Here is a 15,337-nt window from a genome sequence, read left to right on the forward strand (position 1 = left end):
CATAAATATTTTTTGATAATGCAGAGAAATTTTTCCAAAAGAGATGATGACTGTAAATAAAGTGGGTGATGTGAAAGTCTTTATTAATGCTTATGCTGTTAAATTCAACAAATGCTACTTTGTTACACCCAAGGTTACCTTTTTTCCTCCATATATTTTTGTTTACAGTTACTGTTAGCATACAATTTGAGCCAGGACTGTATATTAAGGTACTAGAAATGAATATAGCATGTGGTAATCCTGTTCCATACCTTGTTAGCATTTTTGTCCTCTGGTGTTTTTTGTTAACCTTTGTTTTTCCAGCTGCTGTACAGGTCTCTTCTGTACAGGTCCATTTCAACACACATTAAAAATGGCAATTACAAAATACTGTAATTTATCATTACATTTCATTAGTATTTTAATAATTACTAAAATCTAACTTTTCTATTTAAAACATCCATTCTAGGAGTGAAAGGGTCTGCAGTGTTAGTAATTTTTGTGAACACTTGTCTCTTGTAGTTCTGGATATGGCTCGACATGTTCCCCTGTACCGAGCTCTGCTGGAATTGCTCCGCGCTATTGCCTCTTGCACATCAATGGTGCCATTACTTCTTCCTCTGTCAGGAGAAAGTAATGAAGAGGAGGAAGAGCAGTTGGAGTCACAAGCTTCTGTTGGGACCTTGCTGGCTAAAATGAAGACCTGTGTAGATACCTATACCAACAGATTGAGGTAAGCACTTTTATCAACCCTGTCCTTCATTTAAACTCTGTTGTGTGGTGGTGCTTTAGAAATGGTACTCCCCACTTTAGTGCTCCCACTGAGATGCTCCAAACCACGCTGCCCCTTGCTGGTTCCTACCTTCCCCTCCTCTGTGGTGGGCTGGAGAGGAGAATTGGAGGCACAAATGGTAAAGAGCGTGAGTTGAGATAACAACAATTCACTGGAAGCAGCAATGAGACAAGTAAACAAACAGCATTATTAACTAAAACACTATTATTAACAAAAGTACACAAAGGAGTGAGTGATACATGTGCAGAAATGCTCACCACGGAGCTCACGCCAGCTGCTACACCACCCTGACCCCTCCCTCCAGCTTGGAACAGGCATTATCCAGCTGCTCCCTCTGGTGTGGAACTGGCATCACCCAACTGCTTCCTCCACCATGCTCACTTGGCCAGAAGGAACCCCTTCTTCCAGAGGAGAGTCCCTTTCTCCTACCCCAGTAACGATCTGAGATGGTATAGAATAACCTCTGGATCCTGGCCCAGATACATGCCCTCTCCCAATACATGTGCTTTTACTTATTATGAAAATAGAAGTGAAAGAAGATTGAGCTCTGTATATTTCTATAAATGGATGCTGCCATCCAGAGTGAGAATATGCCATCTGTTTGATCTAGATTTGTAGTTGTATGTATCTGTCTGGTTTACTGTACTATTTACAGGGAATGGTTTTGGTATGACAGACATAAGCTGGTAGATTTGCATACTCTTGCCATTTCATTCATAACTATCAATGTTGCAATACAAATTTTCATTTCTTTATTTTAATAATTTTCTACTTCCAGTAATTAGTTGGTTTCTTGGTTCTGTCTACTTGCTTCCAATTTAAAGACAGCTTCTTAAGGAATAATAACCTGTCCTCTTCAAAATTTAGTGCTGTCCCTAAACATATGCTGAAACAGTATGGGAAGAAGGTAAATAAAATGTCAGGAAAAGGTGTGTGGATAATGTTTTTTCTCCCACTATTAACTCAAAAGATTTACCTTACCCAAAAAAACTTTTTGAGAAGGAATCTCAAATCTCATTACTGGGAACACTTTCTAGTAGCTTCTGATGAACTGCACTTTACCTATCAATTCCTCCAATCCTTCTCGACTGCAAGTCTTGCTTATCAAGCATGTAAGGTACCTGTAGTGGGATATTTTTTTCTTTGCTAATGTAGTGCAAAAGAAACAGAACTGGGAAGGACAAAAACCAGTTCTTTATGTTGGATACCCACCTAAAAAGGTCAGCTTGTGCTTGCTGGCAATACTATATATATATATATATCTCATAGTAAATGCAATCATCTTAAAATAGGGAAGATACTTGGCTTCTGCATCATCCATTTCCAATAGCTATGCGTGTAATTCTCCACCAGAATTGCTGACTGTTTTTTTCTTTGCTAATCTCATCATCCATTAGCCTCGGCTTTAATGACCATGGAAACCTGTATCTTCTCATGTCATTTCCCCAGGCTGAAGTCTAAAAAGTAGCTTTGTGAAAATAGCTCATGACTCCTGTTTATAAGCTCTTTTCAGTTTAGTAAAGTAGTATGAGTAGTTCTTCAGTGCCAGCTTAGGATCTGGAAGCAAAGAAGAATTCTAGAGTCACAATTATTTTAATATTAGATAGATTTGACAAGAATTATCTGTACAATTTTCTTGTATGACTTTGTTAGACCAGCACAAAAGGAAAGCTTGTGTTTTACTGGGTGTTTTAAGCATAGTGCTGTTTGTCTTCGAAGCAGTGTATAGACAAGGATGAAAACACCAACAGCCTGAACAACCTGGAGTCACTGGGGTGGAAGGTTTGAATTCTCAGCATTTTAGTTGAAGGTGTGCCAGAAATATTGGCATGAATTCCTTAAATGGGACAATCTGCTGTTCCTTTTAGGTCAAATTGGCAGAACAACAACCCAAAATTATGGGTTCTAGTTTCAAAGGCAAAACATCACATCTTCCATGTCTGCCAAATGTCATCTTCATATTGGACTGGGAGTGTCCACTTTGATCCAGAATTGAAGTGGGACAGTTTTGGTTTTGGACTTCAGTTAGCACTGAATTTCTTTTACTTTCAAAGGCTACAGTATTCTGTTAGAAAACTGGGAAATCTTTGGATAATGGAGAAGACATTTAGGTATGAGATGATTTCTCATGGCTGAATGCTAGGGAATCAAAGCCATCAGTGACTGGAGAGCAATCAGGCTGGTGTAATGAGTTTGAGACATGAGCTTGCTGTGATGGCTGAGCCCTTTGCTGCAGAGAGCTGCTGATGTGTGGCAAAGCAGGCTCGTTGGAAACAATGTCTACTGGGTGAACTTCATGGCAAGTGGTTATTCTGGCAAAATGGGTTGTTGTCTAAGCAAGATTACCTCTAAAATTCCTAACTATGCGCCATGGGGATGCTGGAATACAACAAGGTGGGCTTGAAGCATTTTCTCTGCTATGGCTTTTTGTTGTCTTCATTGCTGTTTTGGAGAACTTCTATGTGAAAGAGTGCATTTTGCAAATAAAAATTATTTTCTTTAGAACTGTGCCCCAAGAATTGAGGCATACTTTGTTTTAATTTATTTTTCTTTAAAAAACAATTATCAGTTCCTTCTTCTGCATGCTGAAGCTCACATTTTGAGTTGATGGCTGTCTGCCGGGAGCAGTCCTGCAGCCTCTGGTTTGGAATGCTTCCATTTAATGTCTGTAAATAATGCTTCAAGCCCCAAGGTGGGGTAGGTGGAGCCACCTGGGAGGAGTTTACCAACTTTCACCAGTGGTCATTTGAAAAGTCACAGTCCCTTGCTTGTTTTGCATGATTTCAGGAGATTTGTTTAAGTATGAATTACTGGAAGGAACAAATGTCAAGGGCTATGGTTGCAAACCCCGGGTAGTTTTATCCCAAGTGTGCCCCAGACTAAGAGTGATCAACATTGTGCTGTAAGCACTGTCCCTGTTGTGCACAAGGGCTGAATGGTTCATTGGCTGGACTCTGTGAATGCTTTGGTAAGGGTATCATTCTGCATCATCACATTTATTTCCACGTACCAGGCACGGGTGAGTAAGTATTAGTATTGACTTTGAAAATTAAAGTAGCCTTGGGTGTGTATAATTCATTATTCATTTAGCACAGCATAAAGAGAAGGCTGTCATCTTCTAGCACAAGCTAAATTAATGGCTTAAATTATTAGCATGTACACTGCTGTCTCTTCTAGCAAATATATTAGTGACTGTCATCCCTTTAAATATGGGTTGACATTTTTGCTGCTTTTTCTTCAGTGGCTGAAAAACTGTATGGGGAAGTCTCTATGTCTAAATTAAATATTTGGCTTCTCCTCCACTCTTGAAATTGTACCATTTAGATGAAGGTTTTTTCCTGCATTAAAGCTCAGGAGTTTGTTAAACTGTTAGCTATCTGCATACACAAATGTCTGTGCAGGCTGATAGAGTGCAAGCAAGGAGCTGAAGCATCTTACTGGCTTTATACCTTCACTTCTGGTATTTCTATGGTATGTAGGTATCTCCTTCTTCATAGAGTATTGAGAGAGCCATGAAGTTCCCAGCTTCTCTCAAGGTGGGGCCCTCCTGGTGCCTCTGGGTCACCAATGTGTGACACACAGCTTGGAGAGGGAATGAATCCAGGCAGGACTGCAGCAGTGGAGATGACAGCAGGAAGGGACAGTGGTACTTTCTGATAGTGTGCTTTGCCTGCATTATGTGTGCTCACAAATGGCAGAGTATTATCAGATTGCTTTTCTCACATGTGCACAAAGTAGTGCCATGTGTTTCAGGTCACACTGAGAAATAGTTTATGGACTCTCATCTTCAGTAAAGCTGTAATTTTGACCTTGGAGGACTCCAAGTTTGAATCTGACCAAGGAGTTACTTTGCAGGGTCCATAGAACAACCGCAAGGCTACAGAGGCTCATGGAGGTCTTGCTGACTTTCTGAGGGACCAGGACCCTGACAGTGACTCTGGTCTTTATTTACTTTTGTGTGTTCTAAGATTCCCCAGTGCATTGGTGATATGCGAAACCCTTTAAACTTTTTCAGGGGCTTTGAATTATATTTTTGTTTCAGCCCTTTTATAAGCATACAGTTCAGGGAACAAAACGGGCTTTTAGGTTTTCCAGACAAAGATGGTTTTTTACACGAGGGAGATGGGTACAGAGACCAGATCATACCTCCATAAGATTTTTGTCTTAAAATGCACCTGTTCTTTTTAAATTGCATTATTTAATAGCCATGATAAACATGTTTCAAAGATATGTTTTCAGAAAGGGCTGCTGTGGCCTTCTAATGTAAAAAAAATATAAAATGAAATGTAATAATTCATGTCTGAAGTGGTGTTCAGTTCTATCTCAAATCACAAAACTCTGTGAGCCTTAAAAACTATCATCAGTGTGAGAATGAACATGGCAGGGGAACCTTTGGCAGATTTTCCTGTCTGGAGTCTAGGGAAATATTTGATTTTCCATATGCTGATTGTAAATAAACTGAGAAACTGTAAAATACTTTTAAATTTCTCCAAACATTTGTGAATACTGCTAAAGTAGAGAATAAAATAATGAGGCAGATGCCTACAAGAGAGCTGATGAAGGACTATTTACAAAGGGCATGCAGTAACAGGACAAGGAGGATGGCTTCAAATGAAAGAGTAGGTTTAGGTTATATATTAGTGAAGTTCTTTGCTCTGAGGGTGGTGAGGCACTGGAACAGGTTGCCCAGAGAAGCTGTGGATGCCCTATCCCTGGAGGTGTTCAAGGCCAGGCTGGATGGAGCTCTGAGCAACATGGTCCTGTTTGAGGTGTCCCTCCCATGGCAGGGGAGTCGGAATGAAATGATCTTTAAGGTCCCTTCCAACCCAAACCATTCTGTGATCTCACAAACTGTGCAGGATGGATCACACTAAGTTGGTGTTTCTTGAATAAAGGTAGAAGACAAAATGGGGACAGAAAAAAATGGATGTCATCATTCATAAGAGTCTTGCACACTATGGCTCTGTCAGTTGGTTTGTTCCCCAAAAGTGGGGGAAATGGTTACCTTTAACCTAATATACAAGCAACACTTGTGTGAGGAAGCTAAATGTTGATAAGGCAGTATGTTTAATTTCAGGAATTTGTGTACCAACTGTCTTACCCTCACTAAGAAACTAACTGAAATCCATTATTAGGCAGAATCAAGGTCAAAAAGTGAGACTTGGATGGGGCAGAGGAGTGGCTGGGTTAGATTTATTTCTGCATTATGCTTCCTAAACTGCTCTTCCACAGGTGTGTCCTGACTCAGAAGTTAGGCAACTTGATAATGTAGACTCTCACACAAACCCCAGATAACTGCAGTTGCCAGGGTAGAGCTGTTCTGCAAACACATGATTTCGTAAGTCTGTTCTGAGGAGAGGCGGAGCAGGGGTTTTCTGTTGTGCTCATGATTGCAGTGGACAGAATCTCCTTTCCCTGGTGGCACAGGAGATGTTAGGAAATTCATTCTCTTTTGACAGTTCAGAAGTGCTGAAGTTTAACTGTTGTGGACAGCAGGAAGAACAAGAGGAAATTACATTATTGGTACTGAAAGTTTGCATTTGAGTAGAAGTCTCCTTTCCCTGCTACTTCAACTAATACATATTCCTTGTCTGCTGAGGTAGTTGCTTTCAGTAACTCATTGTACCTGTAGGAGTTTTTAAGCATGTGGTGAAGCATTTTGCTTCAATGAGGGCAGCACCTTGATTTTTTTGATTCTAAGACCAAATAGAAGGAAGAAAACCAAACAAGTAGTCTAAATTGTAAAAGCAAGTGGACGACCAAAGAGGCACAAGAACTCTGTTTTGAAAATGAATTTGTAAGAATTAATTTTACTTTTGGTAACTTCACCAAGCACATTTTTATTGCTTTTCACACATCTTTTTCTTGCATAATGCCCACTGACATTTTACTTCAGCCAGAATTTCTCCAAGGGTTTTGTAGCATATTGCTTAAGGCTTTTGCATCAATAGCAGGCAGATCTAAATCTGTATACCTTTCTAGGGACTGGTAGCCACCAGCATCTGCATGATATTAGAACAGGTTATCACTGAGGTTCAGTAGGTTTGAATATGTATTTCTAAAGATGCTTAGTAGGATATTTGAAAAATATTGGCCTAGCTTTCCACAAGGAAAAATGCAATAATAAGGATTGGAAAGTATGAATGGGAGATGCAGCTGCTGCTTTTTTGTCGTACAATGTTCTCAAATGCAACTTGGGGCTGGCTGTGATGCCTCTGATTCCTCCTAACTTTTAGAATCTGAAAGCTCAGAATAGCTTGAAGTCAGCCATGGGCTAACATCCTTTTGGATTAAATCTGGAACAAGGAAAATGGACCTGCTACAGTAATGTATTTTGTTATTAATGCTCTCTAGGGATGTTCTCATTTGATTAGGTACAGTTCAGAGACCATATTCAGTACTACTGTAATCACCTCTACTGAATAGTTTAGAGAGTCATTCATTATGCACAATTTCAGTCTGGATTAAAACACAGAAAGGTTATAGTTGGTAAAATACGTTTGCTATATCAAAACATTAAATTGCTGTTTTTATCGTGTAGATAGTTTCTTGGTTTGCTAGTGAGAAAGAGAAAATCACTTCATATTGGCTGTTGAACTTGTTTGGTCTCAAAATTACCAAGTGCTGTTGAAACAAAAATGAAAAATGTACAGAAATTGTTGTAAAATAAGTTGGGTGCTGTTAGCATTAAAATCTCCCAGGTTTTGCAGGATGACAGTGTAAATTTTTGCCAGCTCTTAAAACATAGAAGCTTTTAAATACACACATTTAGGTTGCATTAGTATCAAATAGTCTAGTCCTCATTTCAGCAGTTGACTATCTATGCTAGTAAGGACTGGATTGTCACAATCTAAAGATTTAAATGTATCTTAGATTACTATGCAACTAGCTTCTATCAAACAACAGTGTTACTATGCACTGCATTTTCAAATAATTAGAAAAAAATTAAGGTGATTAAATTGACATTTTGATTTGAAATACTTTGATTATAAACATCCAGTGTAAGCTAGATGCTTTTTATATTTTATGGCTTTTAGAATTATGCTACATTAAACTCTTTATTGAAAGAAAAGCTTATCATCTCTGTAGCCCAGAAGAGAACTCCAAAGAGAGACAAAATTCATGTTTGACCCATGGTCCTGTGGTGCCTGGGTCGATGTTCATCTACATGCTGTGAATTATTACTAGAGGTTTCCTAGAGTTTTACCATTAGTGTATTTTCAGTAATTGTTAGTGTATTGTATAGCAGGAAGGAGCACTTTGTCACCTATTTAGGACTTAGTTATGCATAAGGATCTGCAAGGGTGAAATGCATATTCATGATATGATCTTTCTGAGATTGATTTTCTAAGGTTTTCTAATCCTATGTGAAGGTGTGCAGACCTCAGGTCAGCCTGCAGAGTGACAATCAGGAGGCCTGAAATGTTGAAGCAGAAACTGCTGTACTGGAATTGCTGGCTTTGTGTTCATGTTTTCACTGCTCACACCAGTTGTACATCTGTTTGTCAAATCAAGGCAGCATATTCAGTGTTGGAACTGCTGGTTGCTGCATTCAGTGATGAACCTGAAGGTGCAGAGACACATTCCATTTCAGAAGGCTTGGTTTAGTCTCAATCCTTTATCTTTGGTATTTTTCCCTGTTGACAGATGCACTGGATACTGTATGTCTGGTTGGAAGATATTCCCTCATGTTATACCCTATTTCTTTGCTCCATACAGGTCTAAAAAAGACAAAGCTAAAGCAGGAGTAAAACCAGATAGTTCTGATCAAGAACCAGAGGGACTGACCCTGCTGGTGCCAGACATCCAAAAGACTGCAGAGATCGTTTATGCTGCGACCACGAGTCTGCGCCAAGCAAACCAAGGTGAAACACAAACACTTCTCTAAGTACTGCTGCTGTTCATCTGTAGTGCAGCCATTTACAGATAACTTAAAAATCAGCTTAAAAGCAAGACAAAACACTTGCCTCCTGTCCCCAGCTGCTGCCTGCATTTTCAAAGGTGGTTGGAATTAGAGTTACATTAGTAACTTGGAGTAAATTAGTGACTACATTAGAGAATTAGTGAGTTAGAGTTGCACCTCACAGCTTCCAGCACAATTATGTAACAACTTCTATTATTATTTTTCTTGGCAGAAGACAACATACAGGACCTTTAGTAATAAAATTTTTTCTATTAAAACTAAATCTTATTAATTGGATTAACTATTAAGTAGATGAATGCAGAACAAAAATCTGAAACATGGTGTGAACTTGCAGATGTTCAGAAGACCATCTGGCTGTCTAGCATTAAAAACTTAAGATTAAGTAGCTGAGTCAGGGGAGTGCATTTTATAAAGCCATGTATAATCAGGTCCTGATTTTGGAGAGTCCAGGAGTGCATGTGGGAATAGCCATCCACACAAGCATGTGTCATACTTCCTGTTTGAAATTAAAAAAGATAAAAGAAGCAATAAAAGAATATTCAAAGAAGCAGCAGCAGTTATGAATTATTTTTAAGCTGAGATTATGATATTTATTTACACCAAGCTGTTTAGATGATATACAGTTGTGAGAAAAAGAGATTTGTATATCCTAAATGGTGCCCAGTTTTGGGATATCTCTGCAAAAGAATGCAACCATAAAATGTCAACACTTGCTGTGCTTTTCTTGGAATTACATAGTTAACTACAAATAATCATCATATTTTGCACAACAGAAAAGAAGATGGCTGAATATTCCAAAAAGGCTGCTGTGAAACCCAAGCCTTTGTCTGTTTTACGATCCCTTGAAGAGAAGTATGTGGCTGTCATGAAAAAACTCCAGTTTGGTAGGTTGAGAAGTGTGAATGTGTGTGGTTTAGAAAGCAGACACTGAAGAAATGTGTGTCCTGTTGAACAGACTCCTTTATTATTTTAAAAGTTAACAACTGGCTCACATACATGACCGCTGATAATTTTCACATTAGGAAAATTATACATCTCTCTTTTCAGGTTACTGACTCAGGCACTCTTTGAACTAATAAGAAATGTTTTAAGCATGCATTAGGGTAATTCAAGGGACAAGATGAATTCAGTGATGTGATGGTGTTCATGTTTTCATTACACTAATGATTTTTCATGAGTCTTTCAGTTCTCAAATTACATTGAAATGTTTGATTTTTTTAAAAGCTCATATATAAGCTTTATTTATATATATATATATTTATATATAAAGCTCATCTATGTTATTTTTTAAATAGAAAATAATTCAAATCAAAATGTGTTTTTTAAATGAAACAGTAATAAATTTGATTGTGTCCTTTCATAAAGTGCAATATTGCATTTGGAAAACATGATAGGAATCGGTCCTTACTTTGGCCAAAAAAGGAATGTATTACCAAGAATTAATAGTATCTTGTCCAAAAAAGAACTATAAAATTATTGCAAAAACATGTTCACTGGGTATTTTTTGAGTTGTAGTGGCAGCATGTGCACTCACATTTCTCTGCTGTTGTATTTATAAGAGGTTTTCCTCACAAATGTTTGTGGAGTGTATGCCAAGAGTAGGAGTTAGGAAGGCTTGTAGGAAGTGGGAGCTTTTCCCTCTGGCAGCTGTGCTGCAGATTTTGTGTAGCAAGTGATTAAACAAAACCAGCTCCACTGTAGTTTTTCATAGTTCTTCAATAGCATTGCCACCAGCACACAAGTAAATACTGCTGGCACTTGGCTTCACACAGGTCCCATTATTAGCATTATTATGTAAGTACCATCACATTCTTGGTGGGGAATAGCTGGTAGCTTTCTAAATTTGGAGTAGTTTATATTTGACAAGTTGCATATGAAAGTTTGTAAATTAGCTGCAGAAATTGTTTCAGCCCAGCACTGTTGACACATTGGTTTCCGCAATCACTGTTAACACACAAAACACACATTTTTCTGCATTACTGTGATGTAAATTAAACTTTCCCGATTTTAATACTCATAATCTTTATGCAAGACTAATCCACTGTAAACTTCCCTCCTTTACTGATGCATTAAAATTTCTTTCTGTTCTAGATACATTTGAAATGGTTTCTGAAGACGATGACGGCAAACTGGTTTTTAAAGTGAATTACCACTACATGTCTCAGGTGAAAAATGCGAGCGACGCCAACAGCGCTGCCAGAGCGCGACGCCTGGCTCAAGAAGCCGTGACCCTCTCAACCTCGCTGCCTCTCTCATCCTCGTCCAGCGTCTTCGTGCGCTGTGACGAGGAGCGCCTCGATATAATGAAGGTAAAGGAGCAAAGCTGTGTTTAGCTCTCTCTTCAGCTTGGCATAGAAGTGGTCAGGAAGGTGCCTGATGTCTTAGGAAAAACCAGAAATATTTCACATCCGCTTTAGTTGCTGTCCAGACATTAATGTAAGTGGTGGTGTTTGAGTCTGGGTCTGATTTGTCAGCAGTTTGGCAGAGACAGGGAGAGCCCACCTGCCCCAGGAGGGCTCTGTTGGCTAAGGAGTCTTCACAGAGCTGGATTCATTCTTCTTCAGCTGTTCCAAAGGCAAGGTCTTAGTGCTGTTGCTCTGTTAGGGTCCAAACATATCTTTGCATTTGACCATTGAAGTTACAGGCAGTAGGCATGGAGAAGTACATTGAGTGCCTCTGGATCTGTATTTTGAAAAAAACAATCTATTAACAGCATCCAATAGGGAAGAGTTTCAGCTCCTTCTGTCTTGCTTTCCATTTGTAATCTGGAGAAACGAGTGTTCACAGAGGGCTTTGCTTACCCACAGTATCAGAATGAGCAGACTGACAGCCTGTGTGTGATTATGAGGTCTAACAATAATTCCTGCTACACAGCAGAGGGAAATAAAATGCTTTGTATAACTTACAAAATCTCAGTTGTGTGAGAGGATGGGGATTTTAAATGGTTTTTTTTATTCTCTTTTTAACACTGGTAGGTTCTCATAACCGGTCCTGCAGACACCCCATACGCAAATGGTTGCTTTGAATTTGATGTGTATTTCCCACAAGACTATCCAAATTCCCCTCCACTTGTGAATCTGGAAACAACTGGCGGCCACAGCGTGAGATTTAATCCAAACCTCTACAATGATGGCAAGGTAGGTCAGCTGGGATCCTGTGTTAGATGTAACAAGGAAGTGAAACGGATGAAAGTTTTTTCCTTTTGCGATGGAATTATGGATCAGCCACTCTCAATGTACAGGAGGAAGCTCTTTGGTTAATACCGGTCTTCAGACCAAAATGAAGAAGGATTTGCCAGTTTCAAGTGGGAATTACCTCCTTTCTAAATAATCTTGCAGGTTTTTGGAGATCCAGCCTTTATGAGTTGGATTGGACCAAAAAAACAAGTACTTTTGACTGAGAAAAATGTTCTTTTCCAACATTTTTTGCTAAATGAACCCATTAGAAATCTGTTCTGGCTAGCTGAAATACCCTTTCCATGGACAAAGTATGCTTCTTATGAGCTGCAGCTGAAGGTTTGCTGAGTACCTTGTCTCTTTTTCTCCATTCACTTTCTATTAATGTGGAGACAGAATAAATTTCCTAGTGGAGACTTAGTCTCAATTTTTTCTTTGTCTAGTTTTAAGTCTTGAAAAATACTTGCCTCTAAGTTTCTTCTGTTTGTTTTGTCTCTTTTCCTGTCTTGTTTCCTGTCTTGGATTGTTCCATTTCACAGTAACATTTAAGAACACCATAAACTTCCCTAAAGTTCAGATCAGTCACTAAAGTTAAGAAATAATTTCAATTTCTTGATAGTCTGTGTGACAGAAACCGCCTTTTACATACTTAAGCAGAATGTCTTTAAAACGCACAAGTTTTATAACAGTATTTAAAGCAGAAAGCAGATAATCAGACAAAATTCCTAATGAATTTTTTTTTTCGGGCACTAGAATCCGTAGGTTTCCCATGAGGAAAAGCAATCTGCCTTGTCTTGTTTGTTTATTAGCATGCTGTTCTTGCTTATCCACATTATTTTCATCTGTTTTCCTTTCAAAGTAGTCTCATGGTCTTAAGCTGGGAGTTTCAGGTTGGACATTACGAGGAATTTGTCCACAGAAAGGATGATTAGAATGGGCTGCCCACAGAGGCTGTGGAGTCATTGACCCTGGAGGTGTTTAAAGGAAGGACTGGACCTGGCACTCAACGCCATGGCCTGCTTGACAGGGTGGTGTTCAGTCACAGGTTGGACTCAGTGATCCCTGAGGTCTTTTCCATCCTCATTGATTCTGTGATAGGAAACAAATTTGTGTTTTAGAATGCTGTTGTAAAAAAGTTTGTCAAAAAGCATGAATGTAATGTCAACATTCTGTTCTGTCCAAGCAGAACATTTTTGTCATAATATTTGTCTACGGTATTAATAATGTCAACTTTTCAGGTGTGCTTAAGCATACTTAACACGTGGCATGGGAGGCCAGAAGAGAAGTGGAATCCCCAAACGTCAAGTTTTTTGCAGGTGAGCAATTTCTTCTTTCTCTTCAAATGTCATTTAGCAGTAGTAAGTTGTCTCTTGGTCCTAAGGATTCCTTTTCTAGAACATTTAAACCCGAATAATCTTCTTCAAATAAGCATAAATAAGACAAAAGTCCAGAAAACATCCTGGAACTCTAGGAAAGGAGCAGTGCTGAAGAGACAGGTTCTTCAAAGTGCTCTTTCTAATGAGTTACTCTGTTGGTCTGGGCTTGAAGAACAGCTGTTAATGTGTGCAGCTTATTCCTGCACCAGCTCTGCTCAGATGCTTTCAAATAGTTTATTTTATTAAAAATAAAAAAAAGTACCAGGAGATTACATCATCTCTTGGATTTGTCACAAGTTTTTTATGGTGAAGACAAAAGAGGCTCCGCACTGTAGAGATGAGAAAGTGAAGTACACTGCAGACCGTAGCTTTCCTCGTCCTAAGCATGCAGGTGAGCTGAGTAGAGGAGTAAAGATGAAGGGAATGGAAGTGCTGCTATGCTGTGTTCAATAACAATTAGTGTTACATTAAAGCAGAATTTATTAGAGCACACAGTCCTTATAATTTTCAGCTTTATTTCGCTGACATGCACTGACTCAGAAGCAAAGACATTAAGTAAAAGTAAAGCCTGCAATGGCTTCTTTCCTGTGGCAGTTACTGAATTTATTCTGAGTTTGGAGTAATTATTATGTAGCACAAGGTACAATTTCTGTTCCAAATCCTAGAAGACTGCACAGCTTCAGCATAATAGAATTACTGCCTTCAGCAGAACAGATTTCAGCTTGTTCAGGATTTGGCCTTGGAGAGCAGATTTATCAGTCTCCTAAACGTTCAAGAATGGTCTAGTCTAGTGTGTGGAAATCAGGCAAGTGAGGCAGAGGGCCAGCATGGGTAAACAAGAACTTTTGTCTAATCTCAGCTGCAAAAAGAAGCAAGAAAAGGTGGAAGGAGGAAATGGACTACTTGTGTGAAATAAAAGGACTTAGACCAAACATTCAGAAGAGAAATTAGGGAAACTAAACCTCAGATGGCACTGAAAGTGTTGAGGGTTATAAAGATGAACACGAAGAGCTTTTCATAAGTACACTGACAGCAAAAGAAAATATTTTCCTTAGGCTTTCCAGCTGCTCAGTGGGGCAGGAAAACTGTTGGTAAGGGGATGGAAAAGGCAGAGGTCATCTCTGCCTTACTCTTAGGGCTAAGACTTGGTTTCCCTTGTCCCTGAGCCCTCACTAGGGAGGTCTGTGAGAATGAGGAATTACCCACAGTGTAGGAAAGAGTACTGAAACTGCTTGGACCCACATGTTCATGGAACCAAACCCCTTGAATCCAGGGGAGCTGAGGAAGCCAGCTGATATCAGTGCAAAGCCATTAGCTCTCATCTTTGAAAGGCAGAGCAATCAAGGGAACTTCCTGGCAAATCTCACAGTCAGCTTCAAGATCAGCAAGAGAGAGGATCACATTGGGATCTCCCAAGATCCAAATTCTTAATCGAGATGAACTGCAATTTTGGACTTCAACTGTAAATCAGTATAGAAAGGTATGAGTATATAGGAAGTCTTATTTTCACTAAATTCCTTTTTCTTACATTAAAATCTTAGATTTGGTTGTTAGAAATCACATGCAGCATAGAAGTTTATGATTTAAAACTTTTTTTCAGTGTTTCATTTTGAGAATAGTAAGAAAAGTATTGGAAAAAGTCCCATCCCCACCATATTGGGAGAAAAACACTTTACAACTATAAAATAGAAAACAGCTGTAGAATTAAAATTACTTGGAAAGAATTAAGCACTACATGTTTTTCCTGGCTCAGAGATTGAACTATCGTCAGACCACCCAAAATACTTCAGAAATTAAATTTTATTACCCAGCAAAACTGGAAGATTGGTGTAGAGTTTCTCATTCATTACAATTATAATTCAAAGTATTGATTGCTTATTCAGGCCCAGAAATGCTGCAGGTTCAAATTTCTTTACCACAGCTACTTAAAAAAACATACCTATCTAAAATACAAAATTTTTCAAAAGCAAAAGCCTGTTCTTCTAGAGACGTATAAAAGCCAGAGAGATCACCAAAACACCTTTCATACCCAGAGCCTTGGCCCTGAAGTCAGTCTACTGTGACTTAGCAGATTTGCATTAATATCCTG

General features: G+C 38.9%; 1 protein-coding gene across 5 annotated transcripts in view; it reads left to right on the forward strand.

Annotated features, from left to right (window-relative positions):
- The window catches only part of BIRC6 (baculoviral IAP repeat containing 6), a 179,546-nt gene that overhangs the window by 155,958 nt on the left and 8,251 nt on the right, over positions 1 to 15,337 (forward strand). For all 5 annotated transcript variants that reach the window (XM_033056380.2, XM_033056376.2, XM_033056377.2 and 2 more), the window contains exons 66-71: positions 502 to 712; positions 8,492 to 8,637; positions 9,470 to 9,580; positions 10,788 to 11,005; positions 11,672 to 11,833; positions 13,111 to 13,188. In XM_033056380.2, the coding sequence (XP_032912271.1) occupies positions 502 to 712; positions 8,492 to 8,637; positions 9,470 to 9,580; positions 10,788 to 11,005; positions 11,672 to 11,833; positions 13,111 to 13,188 (926 nt within the window). The remainder of the gene's footprint in view (positions 1 to 501; positions 713 to 8,491; positions 8,638 to 9,469; positions 9,581 to 10,787; positions 11,006 to 11,671; positions 11,834 to 13,110; positions 13,189 to 15,337) is intronic.

The sequence above is a fragment of the Catharus ustulatus genome, chromosome 3 (assembly GCF_009819885.2).
Source record: "Catharus ustulatus isolate bCatUst1 chromosome 3, bCatUst1.pri.v2, whole genome shotgun sequence".
NCBI lineage: Eukaryota > Metazoa > Chordata > Aves > Passeriformes > Turdidae > Catharus > Catharus ustulatus.